The following is an 18,258-nucleotide window of genomic DNA, read 5'->3' as shown; positions in this document are numbered from 1 at the left end:
AAAAAATAGCCAAAAATTTTATAAGTCACAAAGAAGCCATCAGAACCTTTCTTTCTTATGGACATTGGGGAGGGTATTGTGCTATGGTGAGTGCTGTGAAGTGTGTAAACCTGGTGATTCACAGACCTGTACATATAAAATACATTATATGTTTATAAAAAAAATTAAAAATTTAAAAAAAAAAGAACCATTCTTTCTCATGCTTTCTCTCAGGTATTAAACAAATACTTCAAAATACCTGCACTCAGTACTATGCTAAGCACGGATAAGGAAAGGAGATTCCTGTACTCTTACAATCAAGCGTCAGTCTCTACATTTCAGATGTCCCCATCTCAACCACCATGATCATTCTCTCCTTTCCATCAAGGGACAACTGTATTAGAAGCACAACTATAATGCCGAACGAATACATTTTGGGGACTAATGTTCAGGTTAAACTACAGGTTTGTTGCATGTCAAGCTCTGTTTTTACTCAAGGATTAGTCACAAAATTCTGTCAGTATCAATTAAAGAAAAAAATATATATCATTCTGTAAAGAATAGATATCCTGGAATACAAAAGGTATGATCTCAGGGCACCTGGGTGTTAAGCCTCTGCCTTCCGCTCAGGTCATGATCTCAGGATCATGGAATCGAGCCCCGCATCAGGCTCTCTGCTCCTCGGGGAGCCTGCTTTCCCCTCCCCCTCTGCCTGCCTCTCTGCCTACTTGTGATTTCTCCCTCTCTGTCAAATAAATAAATAAAATCTTAAAAAAAAAAAAGGTATGATCTCACTAATCATCTGCTTAAATAGCCTGAGGGGAATAAAAAGAATAAAGTTGATTCACAAGTAAACTAACTGCTAGTCCAAAATAAATTCCATATTCTTTAAAGGGCAGTAACATTCAGACATTCAACAATGTAGTGTCAACTGTCAACCATCAAAATGTCAACCATCAAATAAAAATTACTCAGACCACAAAGAAGCAAAAAATTGTGTCCCATAACTAGGAAATAAACAGGTAAACAGAAATAGACCTTTAAATGACAGGCATGGAATTAGCAGACAAGGACTTCTAAACTCTTTTATGTGTGCTCAACAATTCAAAGAAAAATGTGAACATGAAGAGAGAAATGAAATCTATAAAAATAAATGATCAAATAGAATTTCCATAGCTGAAAAACAGTGTTTGTTATTAAATTTCAATGGATGACAATGCAGAAAAAAGGAACAGTGAACCTGACATAGCGCAACAGAAATTATTCAAACTCAAGCATGAAGAGAGAAAAAGGCTGAAAAAAAGAACAGAGGCAACATTACATTTAGGAGAATACCATATAGTGTGTAACTGGAATTCCCAGGGAAAAAGAAGGGTAAAAAAGATATCTGAAGTCATAATGCCTACAAATTCTCAAAATTTAGACACAAAAATATTAACTTACATATCTAATAAGCAAACAAACTTCAAGCAGGATAAATGTAGAGAAAACTGCACCAAGCCATGTCACAATAAAATTACTGAAAATCAATAATAAAGAAAAAAAATTTAGAACAGCCAGACAGGGTAAAAAACATTATGTAAAAAGGAAGAAAGAAGAAGCAGCACCTAGGTGGCTCAGTGGGTTAAGCATCTGCCTCCCATCCCAGGGTCCTGGGATGGAGACCTGTGCCAGGCTCCCTGTTCAATAGGGAGTCTGCTTCTCCCTCTGCCCCTCCCCTTGCTCTTGCGTTCTCTTCCTCTCTCTCCTATAAGTCAAAAAAAAAAAAAAAAAAAGGAAGAAAGATAACTGCTGACTTCTCACCAGAAACAATGGAAGCCAGGGGCACCTGGGTGGCTCAGATCATGATCTCAGGGTCCTGGGATCCATTCTCATGGGCCTCTATACTCAGTGGGGAGTCTGCCTCTCCCCACCTCCACCCCCTCCCCCGCTACTGCTCTCTTTCATTCACGCTCTCAAATAAATAAAATCTTTAAAAAGTTTTAAAAAATTAAACTAAAACTAAAGAAAAGAAATAATGGAAGCCAGAAGATAAAAGAAAGACACTTTTAAAGTGCTGAACAAAGAAAAAAAAAAATCTTTCAATGAAAATATACTTCAAACATAAGGGGAAAGAAACATTTGCAGACAAAATCTGAGAGAAGCTCTTGCCAGCAGACCTGCATTATTTAAAAAAAAAAAAAAGGGAAATCATCCATGTGAATAGAAATTATTCAAGTAGATACTTGATGAAACTGGATTTATGAAAAGCAATGAAGAACATCAGAAATGATAAAAATAGGTATCTTCCTTTTCCTTATTAAAAAAATTACTTTTAAGTAATAATCTATTCCTGAGATTCACAATGTATATAGAAATAAAATATATGACAATAATCCCAAAAGAGACATAAAAGGAGTAGAAGTAGTAAATTATTATGTGAAGGTATATAGCTAAAACATGTATATTATAAAGCCAAAACAATCATTCAAAAAAATAATAAAAAGAGGTAACTAGGCAATACAGGTGATAAAATGAAATAATAAAAATAATCAAAAGAGATATGAACAAAGGAAAGAAGGAGCAACACAACTAGGACAAGCAAAACAATTAGCAAGATGGTAATTTCAAGCATAAAATATTGATAACTACCATTAAGTAAAAATGAACTAAATACACCAATTAAAAGGTAGAGATTGACAGTCTGGATAAAAAGGCAAGAGCTAATTATATACTGTCTACAAAAAACATACTTCAAATATAAAAAAGACAAAGAGGTTAAAAGCATGCAGAAAGGTAGACTATGAAAACATTAGTTGTTTCAAAGCTGTAAAGGTATTATTAATATCAGACAAAACAGAGTCCAGACAAAACCAGGAATACTAACAAAGATAAAGAGGGACATTAATTACATAAAAGGATCAATTTAGCAAGAAGATATAATAAATCTAAATGTTTATATACCTCATAACACACCTCCAAAATACATGAAGCAAAAACTAATGGATCAAAAACAAAAAATGAGCTACTCCACAATTACAGATGAAGATTTCAAAACTCATTTCTCAGTAACTGATAGAACAAATACAGAGAGTATCAGGAGGGATATGAGAGACTTGAACATTATTAACATAATGTAACTGACATTTATGGAATACTCACCCAACAACTGCAGAAAATATGCTTTTTTTAAGTGTGTATGGAACATTCATGAAATGGATCATATTTTGGACAATGAAACAAGTTTCAATACATTTTTAAAAACTGAAAGCACAGTATATTCTCTGACCACATATAATTAAATTGGAAACCTGCAGCATCCCAAAATATTACAAATGAAATATGCCATTTTTAATAACTCACAGAACCTTTCTCAAGAAGAGTTCCTCATCTGAATCACAAATGACCAAAAATGATTTGAGTTACTATTTTCTCAATTCTCCCAAGAATGACATATAATCAGTATTATTCTACATGAACAGGAAAGAGAGATGTCTTAAGGATTAGAGTTTAATTTGCCCATGAAACCCCAGGTAAGAAAGGCAGACTAAGTCAAAGAGGAAATCACAAGGGAAATTATACATTTAGAACTAAATGATAATGAAAATACAACACTTCAAAATTTGTAGCATGTATATAACTAAAGCAGTGCATAAAAGACATAGCTTTTAATACTCAGAGTAGAAAAGAATGAATATTAAAAGACTAACGTAGCCTTCCACTTAAAGTGACTAGAGTAAGAACAAATTAAATACAAAGAAAGTACAAAGGAGGAAATCTTAAGAGCAGAAATTAATGAAATAGTAAATGAACAGAAAAACTGATGACATGAAATGAAAAACTTAGTTTACCAAAAATAAGAGACAAATTTCATATTAAACTATGCAAGAAAAGAGAAAATGTAAATTATCAGAAGCAGAATTGAAAGAAGGGACATTATTATAGCTGCTGCCATCATTTTAAAGAGTACAAGACTATTACAAACAACTCTTAATTAATTCAACAACTTAGAGTGAAATAGGTTCCTTAAAAGATTTACAAATTACCAAAACTGACAGAGAAAAAAGCTAAATAGTTCTATACATATGTATCAAAGAAACTGAATTTTTAATTAACAATGTTCCCACAAACAAAACACTAATTGCAGATTACTTCACTGGACAATTCAATAAAAAATTCACTTATACACAAGCTTTTAGAAAACAGAACAGGAAGATAACACTCCCAGTCAATTTATGAAGCTAACATCTTTCTGATACAAAAAACGGTCAAAGGTTTTATTTGAAAAAGGAAACTAAAGAACACTATACTTTGTGAAGAATGATAATCCCTAACAACACACAAGTAAATCAAACTCAGCCATATCCAAAAAATGGTCATATATGAATATCACAATGGAGTTTATCCCAAGAATACTAAGCTAGCTTAAAATCTGTAAATTAATTTATATAATTCATATAATAACAGAATAAAGAAGGAAAATAATATCGTCTCAAAAGATACTGATAAAAGTACCTGATGATATAATGATAAAAATTCTTAGCAAATTAGTAATATAAGAGAGAACATATCAATCAGGTATGCGAACCAAAAGAAAAATAAAAACAAAATACTATAGTGCTGAAAAAAATTAAAGAAAATGTAAATAAACGGTCATCTTATGGACCAACATTATTTATATCAGCTATCCAAAACACATTTAAAAGTCTGATTTGGCCAACAACCCACCTGTGGGCAACCTCTGCTCTAAATTTTATCCTTGGAACAAACCAGACCATCAGAAAACTGAATACTCACAGTACATTTTTTTTTAATTCAACAGCATTTTATCATAAATCCTAGGCTCACATTCTATAGAAATAATATGAAGCTTGTCTGTTTTTGTAATGCTGAAGACATTATTTACTATATAACACAAATTAGCTCCATTATAAGGCCCAAACAGAAATTATTTCTGAGACCTAAAGTGGACAAAATGTATCAGTTTTCCAGATCATCTAGTATGCCTGTGGAATTTATGGATAATCCAAACCTCAAAACCCATCAAATTTCCAATTTAGCTCTGGTTGCCAGCTAATTTGATCTAAGTTAGCAACCGCATACTGCTTATGCATTTCTATACACTACTTTTTTCTCTGGTCTTAATTTACTAATTTTGCCATTTGTACTTTTGGAGTATTTACTCTTAAAAGCTACTTCAAATTCTTTTGAGGTTGAAATATCTTTTACATAAAGGTATAAATAATTTTCTAAAAATTTAACGAGAGCCAAGGTAGCCATATTAGAGAATGTCCTTTTAACCATGGACATAATACAGACCATATAATATTTTAAATGTACAGTCTCATGTAACTTTTTTTTTTAAGATTTTATTTATTTATTTGAGAGACAGAGATCACAACTAGGCAGAAAAGCAGGCAGAGAGAGAGAGGAGGAAGCAGGCTCTCTGCTCAGCAGAGAGCCCGATGCGGGACTTGATCCCAGGACCCTGGGATCATGACCTGAGCGAAGGCAGAGGCTTTAACCCGCTGAGCCACCCAGGCGCCCCAGTCTCATGTAACTTTTTAAGAACACTAAATGGTGGGACATAATGAACTTGCAAGAGAGACTACGGAGAGGAAACCCCAAGAAAAGAGTAGACCGTTGAAGAATGAATAGATAGTAAGAGGGTACCCAGTAGACAATGTGAACAGTAACAGAATGTTAGAATACAATGTAAAGGGAAGCAGTTCAGAAAAAAATATGGTAAAAATAAAGACCGGTGGGTAGAAATAAGTTATATAATAGACGAAGTGCAAAAATGAGTTCTTGCTTAGAAGGGATTGCAGAGAATCTATATGGTACAACTTAATTTTAGAGAGTAAGAAAATCAAGAATAAAAAAAATATTTATTTCAAATAACATACAAAAATAATATACCATAAAACTATAACCTATTGATCACCTGGGTTGATTTGAGTAGTATGACTTTTTCTTCTTCCTTATTCCATGTACAGTATACACCTAAGCAAGGTTAAGAGTTCAAAGAACTAAATGTTAAAAGATAGGTGGCTCCTTCACTATACAAGAACACCTCAAATTAAGAAACAAGCATTTAAGTGCTCAATATACAATGCTAAGTCACTAAAGACACCAAGAAGAATAAAGCCACTCACAGAAAATCATATGGTGGTAACACTATAAACTCAAGACAATGAAAAACCCCACTAAATATTATTTAAAAATGTCAACATAATTCAGCACTCACTCACTTTAGAAAAGATTTATATTTATAATTCATTTTTATAATGTGATGATTCACCTGCCAAGATATTTTTAAATGACATATGTGGGGCTTAATCTTAATATTTTGGTTCTTTAAGTGGATATAGTTTTATGGGAGACCAACTTTCTATCCACTGTTGTTCCCATTTACTTTATTTCACAGAGAAAACTAAGAACAACAGGAAAGAGAAACTGAAAAAATATTTTGAGAAGATAACAAAATATTATAGAAATGTGACAAAATATTAAGAAAGAAAACTTTTCAATATGTGTGAACACTTAAACACCAGTATGTTTTTGGAAAAACCTAACCAATATTTCCTTATGAAATACAAGAATTTAGAAACTCTACTTCTCAAACTTGCTTAAACAGTTACACACATACATAGGGACTGGTCTTTGTTATGATGACAGGGCATAAATTAAAAATGCAGAACATGTGACAAGGACTGGGGAAGTGGCAAACAGGACAAATTCAAGGTTAGAACTAAGGACAAACACTAGATTAGAGGAATGGGAAAGTCAACAAATGAGAATATCTGTGTGAAATCCAAGACTCAGTTTGACCACAATATCCAAACATCAAGTAGAGGATCTGAATCTAGACAATCTGTAGGAGGAAAAAAAAAAATCAAATAAAGTGGGCAGCAGGAATCCAGATTCAAAGAGGCTAAATCATAAAAGGTCATAAACTAAACAAAAATTAAGACAGCAGAGAAAACCAACAAGCCATTTACCACTGGCTGTACACTGTTCCTCATCTCAACAATCCTTTACAATTTGGAAGTAGGGAGAAGAGTTATTAACATCCAAGAAGTGGAAAAGACAGGAGATGTAGAGAGGTTACTGACATTCCTCATTTCCTATGGGAACACATGATTTCAATGCCAATTTAAACTAAACTGTGGCAAAATGTAGGGCATACAAAATATACATGTTTACATAAATACAAAGAAAGGTATAAATTAGATTTTGAATAATATAATTTTGCTAGTGGGCAAAGGAATTTGAAACAAACAGCTTAGCTTTTGGATAATCAAGATGTACATTATCTGAATCTTATTTTTCAATTTCATAGACAATATAAAACAGAACTAGTCCCACAGAAAAAACTTCTCTGGACTGGCTGAAAACCAGCTGGCACCTGTCAAAGGACAGAGAAAAGCAGCCAATAGCCTTTAAAATGAGAAATATTCAAGGGGTGCCTGGGTGGCTCAGTTATTTGAGCATCAGATCTTGTGTTTTGGCTCAGGTCATGCTCTTTCTGGTCGGGAGACAGAGCCCCAACACTGGGCTCCTCGCTCAGAGGGGAGTCTGCTTCTCCTCTGCCTCTCCCCCTGCTCTAGTATTCTCTCAGTCTCTTGAATAAATAAATCTTTAAAAAAAATATTCAAATTTGACAACTACTTCATATATTTGTTTCATTTGCTAAAATGAGTATTCAAATAAATTTATGAACTGCTTTCCTAATTATTCAGTAGAATCATAACAAGACGAGAGAATTTACAAAACCATTTGTTTTTAATAACTGTCTTTATCAAAATCCAAAGTGTTACTATTTAATGTTACTGTGCAATTAAAACCATTTTCTACTTATTTCTAGCCTCTCCTTTCACTCAACTTCACTTAGAAGTCCGCAAACTCCCTTTTCCTAAATTCTGAATGACTAACCTAGGACCTAAAATTTTAAGCAATTAATTAAATTTCCACACAAAGTTCTTCCCACTTCTTAAACCTGCTTTATTATAGTTGAAGGGTAGAGAAATCCTAGAGGGAGTGTCAAGAGAGATTAAAGAAGGTGGGACTATGTGATGTTAAGAAATTTGATAAAATGGTAAAAGAAGACATTTGAATCAGATTTAAATCTTAGTTTTATGTCCTTACCAATTGTGAACCTGGGCAATATACTGTAAAACAGTAGTACTCAAGTGTGGTCCACAATATCCCTGGGGATCCCTGACTTTTCCAGAGCATCTACGAGGTCAAAACTACTCTTATAATACTAAGATGTTATTTGCCTGCCTTACTGTGTTGGCATTTGCACTGATATAGAAATAATGGTGAGTAAAACTGCTGGTTCCTGAATACAAATCAAGGTCACAGTACCAACCATATTCTTCTCTGGTATGCACTCATAATTTAAAATGGGGGAGGGGGCAGCAGCAGAGAAAGCCAGTTTCCATTACGAAGCAGTAAAAAGTACTAATTTCTAAATTTCCAACCTTGAATATGACATTTTAATATTCTTTGTGACAAAATGGAAAACATTTCTGCTACATACCTATATATGGTGGTTATCTCAGAACAAACACTTGTGTAAATGGGAGCTAAACCAATAGCTTTTTTTCACGGAATACCATTTTTACTTGAGACAGACTACAGTTATTCATATTTATTTGGCAGACATTTTCTTAAAAAGAATGAAGTGAGCCTGTCATTTCAAGGAAAAGAACTCACTTTCTTTGTCATCAGTAATAAATTCAAGCCTTCAAGCAAAAATTAGAATTTTGGAAAATTTACCCGACACTATGAATATTGACAGCGTCCCAGTTTTTGACTTTTGTAACGTACGTGGTGGTATTAGCAAATACGTTTTGTTGGTTTTTTTTTTTAACACTGCAGAATGAAAGGTAGCAATAATTGGAAGTCAGTATGTTAGAAATCACTTTCCAAGTGATCAATGTATGATGTTACAAACTCATGCATGAGTACCAAATCCATTCAGAATGTGCACCAAATCAGTGGATTTTAATCTAACAAAGTTCAGAAAATTCTCTGATAGTATTTTTTTAAAATTCCGCATTGCAACTAACCTCTAGGAAACTAGCATTTGTGTAGTTTTAGGAGTGATATCTAAAAATATCCATAATTATCTGAAAGGGTTATTAAAACATTCTTCCTTTTATATCGTCATGTAAGATAAGATTTTCTTCTTAGCCGACCTCCAAAATAATGTATTAGAATAGATTGAATATAAAAGCAAATGTGCATCTAGTTATCTTCTATCAAGCCAGACTTAAATAGTTGTAAAAATGCAACTCTTCTCAGTTTTTTTTTCTTTCGGAGGTAATTTTTTATAAAAATATGTTAACATGTAATGGGTTTATATTAATTTTTGATGAATAAATGTTAATGTTTTTAGATTTTCTTAATTTCTAATATTAATTATTGATAAATATAACTCATAAACAAAGATCCTAATGAGTCCCCAATTATTTACAAAAGTGTAAAAGAGTTCTGAGCTCAAAAAATTTGAGAACTGCTACTCTAATCATCTCTGAGGCTAAAGTTTTCTTCCTCTGCCAAATGGGGGATGATACTAAAATAAAATAGTATATGAGGGTTATCATCACTTTAAAAAACAGTCAATGGGGCGCCTGGGTGGCTCAGTGTGTTAAGCCTCTGCCTTCAGCCCGGGTCATGATCTCAGGGTCCTGGGATCAAGCCCCGCATGGGGCTCTCTGCTCAGCAGGGAGCCTCCTTCCTCCTGTCTCTCTACCTGCCTCTCTGCCTACTTGTGATCTCTCTCTCTCTGCCAAGTAAATAAATAAAATCTTTAAAAAAACAAAAACAAAAACAAAAAACACAGTCAAGTATTAACTATGTGCTAAGTGCTGTGGCTAAATGTTTATACCAATAATCTTATTTATTCCTTATAAACATTCTAGGAAATGGATACCTACCCCTTCAGAGAGTCATTCAGAGGATTAAATAAAACAATACTTATGGAGTACTTGGCATAGTCCCTCTGTATAACAACTTAAAATTTCAATAAATGGTAACTAATGTGCTAGTTACTAATGCCACCGTAAAACTATGTATCCAATGTACAACATATATCCTTATATAAGCAGCTATCTGATTCTATCCAAGACCAAATTATTAATGAGCAATATTGATCTAACCATTCATTAAACCAAAGGTTATCTAATGGACATTTAACGTTTATGAACACCTCCTGAAAGGTCTTTGTCTTTGAAAATCTGGAAGCTATATAAACCAAGTATCATCAGCGGTTAAGCAGAACTTTGACTCTCACAACTCTGTAGTGACCAATTCACTTCCTATTAGAAGAGTTCTTTAGTCAAGTGCAGGAATAAGGACCCCAAAAATGCAGAACCAGGAAGTGCCAATGTGTTTGCATTTATATGCAGATAATACGTGATGCAGACCTTTCACACACCACCGCAATGCATTAACCACTGCACTATGAAGGATTAACATGGAACTAGAGGCATCTGTACAATCCTGCCCTCACTCTCACATGAGAGTAATAAATTCACACATTTCTAGTTACACTATATTTTGCAAACTGTCTAGAGCTTTCGTACTCTGCTAAAACATTAGTCTTCTTTACAGGGATTATAAACTAATATAATGCATCTTATTCCCCCATGCTTCCCCCAAATTTGGTGTATGAAAGCAATGTTGCAACTTCTGCTCCTCCCCCCAAGATAAACACAATTTTCAAATAAAAGTATTCATAATGTATAATATAGCAGTGACTTGAAAGTGTGTATGTAGAGTATATGCGAGCATATATATGAGTGTGTTATATGTACTCAAATATCCATACGTACACAACATACTAATTTAAATGGGAATAGAAAAATCTTTAAGGACAAAAAATAGAAAACAGAATCCAGGAGACTTTCTGGATAGCCCAACATTCATAAATATGCCTAACAATTACATAAATAAGGATAAATAAGATAACCTACAGGTGCTTAAACAAAGAAAAATACGAGCTTAGATAGAGGAAAATAAATGCTTACTGAAAAAGTGAGAATACTGAAAACATGGGTTTCAAATTATTCAAACGAACAAATGAAATAAAATACTAGCATTCAAATACACAGTTGAATGCATCTTGAATTCAAGAATATTTAAAAACCAATGGCAGAACTTTTAGTTTGTGAAGCAAAATTAGCTGGACTAAGGTACTCAAATAGTGGAGTGAAGTTATAAGATTCAATCGATTCAACATGTCTAATCTTTCTAAAACCTCTTAATGAATGGAAAATGCTACTTATATCAATTCAAAAATTTACATATTTAACTGAACTTTTATCTCTCTAGATCAACTTAAACTTATGTTCTAAGAGTTACTCCAATACTTCCTTGTGAAAATGTTACCATGGTTATACTAAATAGAGAACTTTAGAAATCCACTGAAGACTTGCTGATACAATATATATACATATAAAAATACATATTTATAAACCAATATATTCTATAGAATAAAAAGATATATAGCAAGTACCTGTTCAAAGAGTCTACTTCATGGAGATATTATATCATTACTAAAAATAATTTTCATGGTAAATAGAAAGTGGATTACCCCTGTTTGAACTAAAATGCATTGTAATTTACCATTAGCCTATCACATTGACAAATCAAAAGGAAATAACTTCCCTGTGACTCTTTCAATCTTACTTAAAAGCAAAAGCAAAAACCCTCTGATGTCATGATAAATACAGAGCAAGAAATGGTTTCATAACAAATCTACTTCCTACGTTTAAATGTGACCCTTAATTTAGTTCTATGCTAAAGGGTTCAGCCAAATGCTTAATCCACTGGATTTTTCTTTACGGAACAAACAGAGTTGGGGCTTTTAGCTTAAACACAACCTATAAAATCAAGTACAGATGAAGCTAGAAACTGTGGCTTTGGTCTGAAGAAGGAACAAGACTGGGCATTAGAGTTACTATATTTAATATTCTTATTTTCATAAAACTGCTACCTTTTTAAAACAAAAATATATCAAATGCTATACCCTGAAAAAAGCATTCTGAATTTAATTAAGATAAAAATATTTGTGGGGCGCCTGGGTGGCTCAGTGGGTTAAGGCCTCTGCCTTTCGCTCAGGTCATGATCCCAGGGTCCTGGGATCGAGCCCCGCATCGGGCTCTCTGCTTGGCGGGGGGTCTGCTTCCTCCTCTCTCTCTCTCTCTATGCCTGCCTCTCTCCCTACTTGTGATCTCTGTCAAATAAATAAAATAAAAAAAAAAATTGTGAAATTTTTTCATTTGTAAAATAATTCTTACAGAAAACTATTGAAACTGGTTCAATTATAAACAATAAAACTAGAATATATATAATCAAGTTCCTGAAATGACCTCTCATATGATTCATGTTATCATATAAAGAGCTAATACACAAACCTCTCCAGCTTATATACACAGTATTTGGTCACACAAATTTGGAACATACAAAAATGTCTGGAGGACTATTTCTTCTCATTGATCTACATACGAAAATCCATTATTATATATAACCTGTACGAAAAGCATCAAAATTCTAAAATTATAATCCTGTCTCAACAAACATAATACTAACAAACTAAAAAAAAGAGAGAAAGAGATTTATATAGACTCCTAAGCCCTTTCTATTATCTGTAGTTGGCTACTTTCTCAAGTGTTAGTTAAGGTGAGCAAAAACAACACAAACACTTTGGTTTGGAAAAGAAAATTACTGACTGGATTATTTGGATAATGTAAATGAAGAAGTTATTCAATTTAATCCATTATCTTGGGCAGTTGAGAAGCAATGATATTAAGTTGAAAACAACCTTTTCCAATTTGATTATAAGTTTTAGAAACTTAAAGTATTTTACTTAAGATTTTGAAGATGACTTAAAAATTCAAGTTAAATACATATGGGTATATAGAGTAAACAATAACAATTTAAAAGGTAAACTATAGCATTATGAGAATTTATTTGCACTATGTTCACTGATACTGATTTTTTTTTCTTTTTACTAAGATTTAATAAGAGCATCTTCAAGAAATGAATGATTCAAAGGACCACGTTATACTTGAAGGCAGAAAAAAATAGAAGGGATCCAATGTTTAACACAAATAAGCAGAAATCTACATAAAATTCCAGATGTCCAATAAAGCCACAAAGATGAACATTATGGTGACAAACTTAAAATAGCTCAATATTAGGTATAATAATAAAATTGTCACTCTGATATATATGACAAACTTCATTACTCATTATTGGACATGTATACAAGGAGTTAACTCTTTTCAAAAGAAGAAAAAAGTATTTTCTGGAAAGCTTGCAGTATTTTAAAAAATGGTACATTTAGCTCCAGAGCTAAATTTTTTAAAAATTAGCTGCAGTATTTTAAAAAATGGTACATTTAGCTCCAGAGCTAACAAGTTTATTCTCTTAGGTCATTATGACTACTTATAATTTTGGAAAAGAAGCATATTTTATTACTGCTTGGTAATTTTTCTCATTTAGTATGCCAATTATTGACAAATAGTTGAATTAAATAAAACAAATAAAGAGAAAACTCAGTATGGTTTAATGCAACAGGTATATGGGAAACAAACTGAGATAGAAAATTAGAAAAAACAAAGTTAGAGATTATTTTAATAACTAGTAATATGAACAAATTACATAATATAAAAACATAACATTAAACAATTTTAATAGAAATAATGAAAAGCCAATTTCTGAGACAATTATTACAAAAACCTATAAAAAACACACAAAATTACTCAAGTGGGTTTTTCTCAGAAAACAAATAAGACTTGTAATATCTGTTATATACTGAAATTTTAAATAGCTAAAGAAAACATCAAGTAGATCTATTGTAATCTGTAACTGTTCTTTAAAATCCACACAAAAATTAAAAAGCACGTTAAAATGTACCACTAAAACTTTATCATCTAATCAGACTTGTTTAAACTGAATCACAAAGTCATGTGACCGCTCCTAATTACTAAAGTTCCTTCATGAAAGTAGATACCACTATTTCTATGTAGGTAATTCATACCATTTCCAAGAAAACTCAATAGTATTAAAAAAAATAATAAAAAAAACTCAATAGTATCAAAGTTTAAAAAGAGAGAGAAAGAGACAGAAAAGAATGGAAATTAACCAGAGGATTCAACTCAGACAATAAGCTCTTAGGAAAAGGGGAAAGAGTATGTTGGCAGGTGTCTGCAAGGAGCGAGATAATACAATGGAATCAGTTTTCATTCTGCAGAACAACCATGAGACTTGCTGCAATGTCAGCTCCAAGCACACACTGAGGGACTCCAGAAAATGCTCATTGATCATGCAGCACTTTATAATGCGCATAGGCTTTTTTCTCCTGCTAACCCCGCCTAGCTTCCCTTTGCAGCCTATTTTCCCAAGCCCTTTCCCCCTAATACAGTCTCTTCCTGAAGACAGTGAAATATTTAATAAACTGTCTTAACAGTGTATTAGGAATACCACTCACCATCATGAGCCTCTTTATCTTAATTAGCCAGTATTTTTTTCTTAATGAGGGAGGAAAAAATCTACACATCCATAGATTTAAAAATGGACATTAAATATATCTATACCTACAAATACAAATGTTTTTAGTTATACTACAACCAAAGCCAAAGCCCATTATAGTTTTACTTTGACATGTATTCCTGGAACTGATTTATACTCAAATAGGTTCTTATAAAATTGATACAACCAAGGAAAAAAAAGAAAATTAATTTAAAATTCTCATGAGTCAAAATGTAGATTTTTATTGTGAGCTCTCAAGTATTAATGCCTTAAATTTTAGGGTCTTTTATTTTTTAACTTAACAATTTATTTCATAATGTCAAAGTCACATGAAAAATCCAGAACCAGAATGTACCAGCTAAATTAAGCAATCAGACTGATACACATGCTTAATTTTACTCTAGAAACAAAAATAATCAGCTGTTTTTAATAGTTAACAGCCAGCGAGCTTTGGGCTTAGATATGTAAATGAATTCTAAGACATATGACACTAAACCTACTGAAAGCTGCTTTGTAGACCCCACCTTCTAATGAGTTAATCTAAAGGTCACCACCAGCCATCGTTTTTTATTAAGTCCGAGGCCCTTTCTTTTTTTTTTTTCTATCAAACATATATTTACAATTTACAAAACATGAAGTTCAAACAAAATAATTCTAGACTTGTTTAGTAATCATGTGAACCCGACTGGCACATTCTCACAAGGAATAAGGTCTGACCATATCTTGCTTTTATGCTCTGTCTCTCTTTGCTCTCTCCTCTAATCTATTCATCTGCAAAATAATTCCCGCAGATAAGATTTCTTTGTTCAGATTTCAACTTTCATTTCATTTACAAACCTAGCCCTACCTCAAGAATGTCTTCTAGAACATATGCTTCCATTTCAGCCGCTGTCTCCACCATGTTTTATCAAACTGCCATGTTTCTTACTGCACTATGATTAGATCATTGCCAGCAGGAACACTCCTCTGTGTCAGCAAGGGAACAGGAAATGGAATGTTCTATTACATGCCTAAAGCAGCTTAGCTGTTCACTAGCCAGGCATCTACCAAAAGAGCAGGGGGTGACTCACTGTGTATTTTTTAAAGATACAGAAGCTCTATTCCAAAGCAAACTTCTGTCAAGTAATTTCAACAGACAAAATAAATAAAGTCCCCTATTTTACCATACCAAAATTTAAAATCCTAAAATTTCAAAAAAAGAAATAATCATACATTTTTTAAAAGCTATTTAAACACGTCTGGCTTCCTGGTTGAACAAAAGAGGTTGAAGTGGGTTACGTAGCAATTTATCCTTAGTAAAGCCTTGTAGTGAGATTAATGGCTGCACTAAACACGCAAAGAAGGAGGCAAGGTAATACCAAATTAAGAATTTGCTACATCAGGAAAATGTATTATATAACATACACATTATAGATGCTGACTTAAGGGTGTCAAAAATAATTCTTAATGTAGGTTGTTTTTTTTTTTAATAGCAAACTGGTATTCTAAAAACTAAACTAATCTGTTTGGAAATATCTAAGAGAATGAGATCAACATTCAACTGACTTACAAGTACTGAAGCAAGCCATAACAGGTCATGAGTATATTCATTTTCTAAGAATGTCTTTAACTTCATTTACTAACCAAATGAATGGCCCTTTCCCCCCTTAACATAAATACTATAAGAGACTAAAATATTTCAGACAAATTAAATTCAGAAACACTGTATCTGGATCATTAAACACTAATAAAGTTGGTGACTGACAGCAGAGCCAATTTATCTTATATTTATTACTATAACTGATCCTCAATTTAGTAAAATTTGTTACTTCGTCAAATTTCTTCCTTATGAAATCGGGAATATGAAAAAATGCAATGGGAAAAGAACAATGTTTTATGCTTTGTGGCAGAAATAAAATAACTGTGCACGTATAGGAATGCCACACAAACTAAAACTGAAGTGATTCCTCAATGTACTGATTAACCAATCTAATTATAATTCTAACATTCATTCAACATGCAATATCTTCTGTATATTAGAAACTATTCTAGGCACAGTCAGTAAGGCATAAAATTTCTTAACAGCATCTTTCTTAAGCCATAAAATTTCTTACTATATGAATATTAAGTAAGAAAAATTATCTACTACTTAATATCTGATATTTAGGGGGTACCCTTAATGTGTCAGGAAAAATGAGGCCTTTTTGTTAATAAACATGTTATTTAACCTTTACAATAACCCTACTAAGTGAAAATAATTTTAAAATAATAACATTAAGAATTAAATCATGCTTACGCTATGCCACGTGCCATTTTAAGTGCTTTGTACGTATTAACTCATTTAATTCTCACAATAATCCCAAAAGAAAGGTAGGACCTATTATCTCCATTCTACATATGTAGACACTGAGACAGAGGGGTTAAGAAATTCACCCAACTTATTCCCAACTAAGCTAATTAAGTTGAGGAGCTAAGATTTAAACCCAGGCAGTGGGCTCCAGAGTCTGTGTTCTATCTAATACACCTCCCTCCAGGTAATATTATCCTCATTTTACAAATAAGGAAATCAAGTCTCAGAGTGTGTGCACAGTTTTATAGCGGAGTTGGAATTCAAACCCAGAGCAGTTTGACTCCAAAGGCTGTGTGGAATTGATGGAAAACAACTGTTATTAAAAATATTTCCCCGGGCGCCTGGGTGGCTCAGTTGGTTAAGCCGCTGCCTTCGGCTCAGGTCATGATCTCAGGGTCCTGGGATTGAGTCCCGCGTCGGCCTCTCTGCTCAGCGGGGAGCCTGCTTCCCTCTCTCTCTCTCTCTCTCTCTCTCTCTGCCTGCCTCTCTATCTACTTGTGATCTTTCTCTGTCAGATAAATAAATAAAATCTTAAAAAAAAAAAAATGCTGTTAAAAAAAAAATATTTTCCATCAAGCCATATGTAGTGCTTACAATATAAGTATGTGTATGCCTGGCATTTGTGGAGGCTTCTGAAACAAAACAATTTCCATTGTTCGGACAGAGCTTAAAAGAAACTAGAAAAATGGCTTTTACTATTTCCTTTCTTCCAGGCCAATTATTTCTATGCATCAAATTGCTTCACTCTTAGATTAAGAGAAGTCAATAAGAAGGTTTTACTTTCTCAAACCTTCCTCAAACATGAAGAAGCAAAGATAGGTTTGAGTTCAAAGAACTCTTACGTTAGGTCACTTGTATTTCCTACGAACCTAGAACAGGCTTTCCAACTTTATTTGCTAAGGAATCAGGCCTCTGATGCCTCAAGTCAATTAAAACATTTACTTTCTCCTTCCCTTCTGTTCTAAGATTACAGGGTACTTCTCTTATCTTTTTAGATAATTACTGTTAAGTTTTTATGAAAAAATATGTGATTACAGCTTTCCTCCAGGATTATGGATGTTTATATCCATTTATCATCTCTTTCTCTCCTACAGATCAGAAGTTTGATGAAAACAGGTTTTGTCACCAATATATACCCAGGGCCTGCATGGTCTTTGGCATAGAGCAGGCCCTTAAGCATTTGATTAACAAGAAATGCCATGAATATATGAATTGTTGGATACCCCGTAATGCACCCTTACGTTAATTACGTTAATTACGTTAATTACTGCTGCCACTAGGAATAATTTCGGATGACAAAAACATTTGTTCCGTGACTAGGTCACTGAAGTAAGATACTAGAAATACTCAATACAACAAGCAGAATATATATTTCAGAATTTCTATAATTTTTTATTATGCAAGCAAAACATTTATTTTTATTT

At 33.0% G+C, this 18,258-nt stretch overlaps 1 protein-coding gene across 5 annotated transcripts in view; it reads right to left on the bottom strand.

Annotated features, from left to right (window-relative positions):
• ANKRD17 (ankyrin repeat domain 17) overlaps positions 1 to 18,258 on the bottom strand; it is a 162,770-nt gene that overhangs the window by 111,743 nt on the left and 32,769 nt on the right. The window contains exon 1 of one of the 5 annotated variants that reach the window (XM_045989937.1): positions 15,353 to 15,407. The exons of the other annotated variants lie outside the window; for them this stretch is intronic. Coding sequence (XP_045845893.1) covers positions 15,353 to 15,406 — 54 coding nt within the window. The 5' untranslated portion in view covers position 15,407. Of the gene's footprint in view, positions 1 to 15,352; positions 15,408 to 18,258 lie in introns of those variants that run through there. 5 annotated transcript variants of the gene reach the window in all.

The sequence above is a fragment of the Meles meles genome, chromosome 2 (genome assembly GCF_922984935.1).
Source record: "Meles meles chromosome 2, mMelMel3.1 paternal haplotype, whole genome shotgun sequence".
NCBI classification, from domain to species: domain Eukaryota; kingdom Metazoa; phylum Chordata; class Mammalia; order Carnivora; family Mustelidae; genus Meles; species Meles meles.
This window is presented reverse-complemented; position numbering and strand designations above follow the sequence as displayed.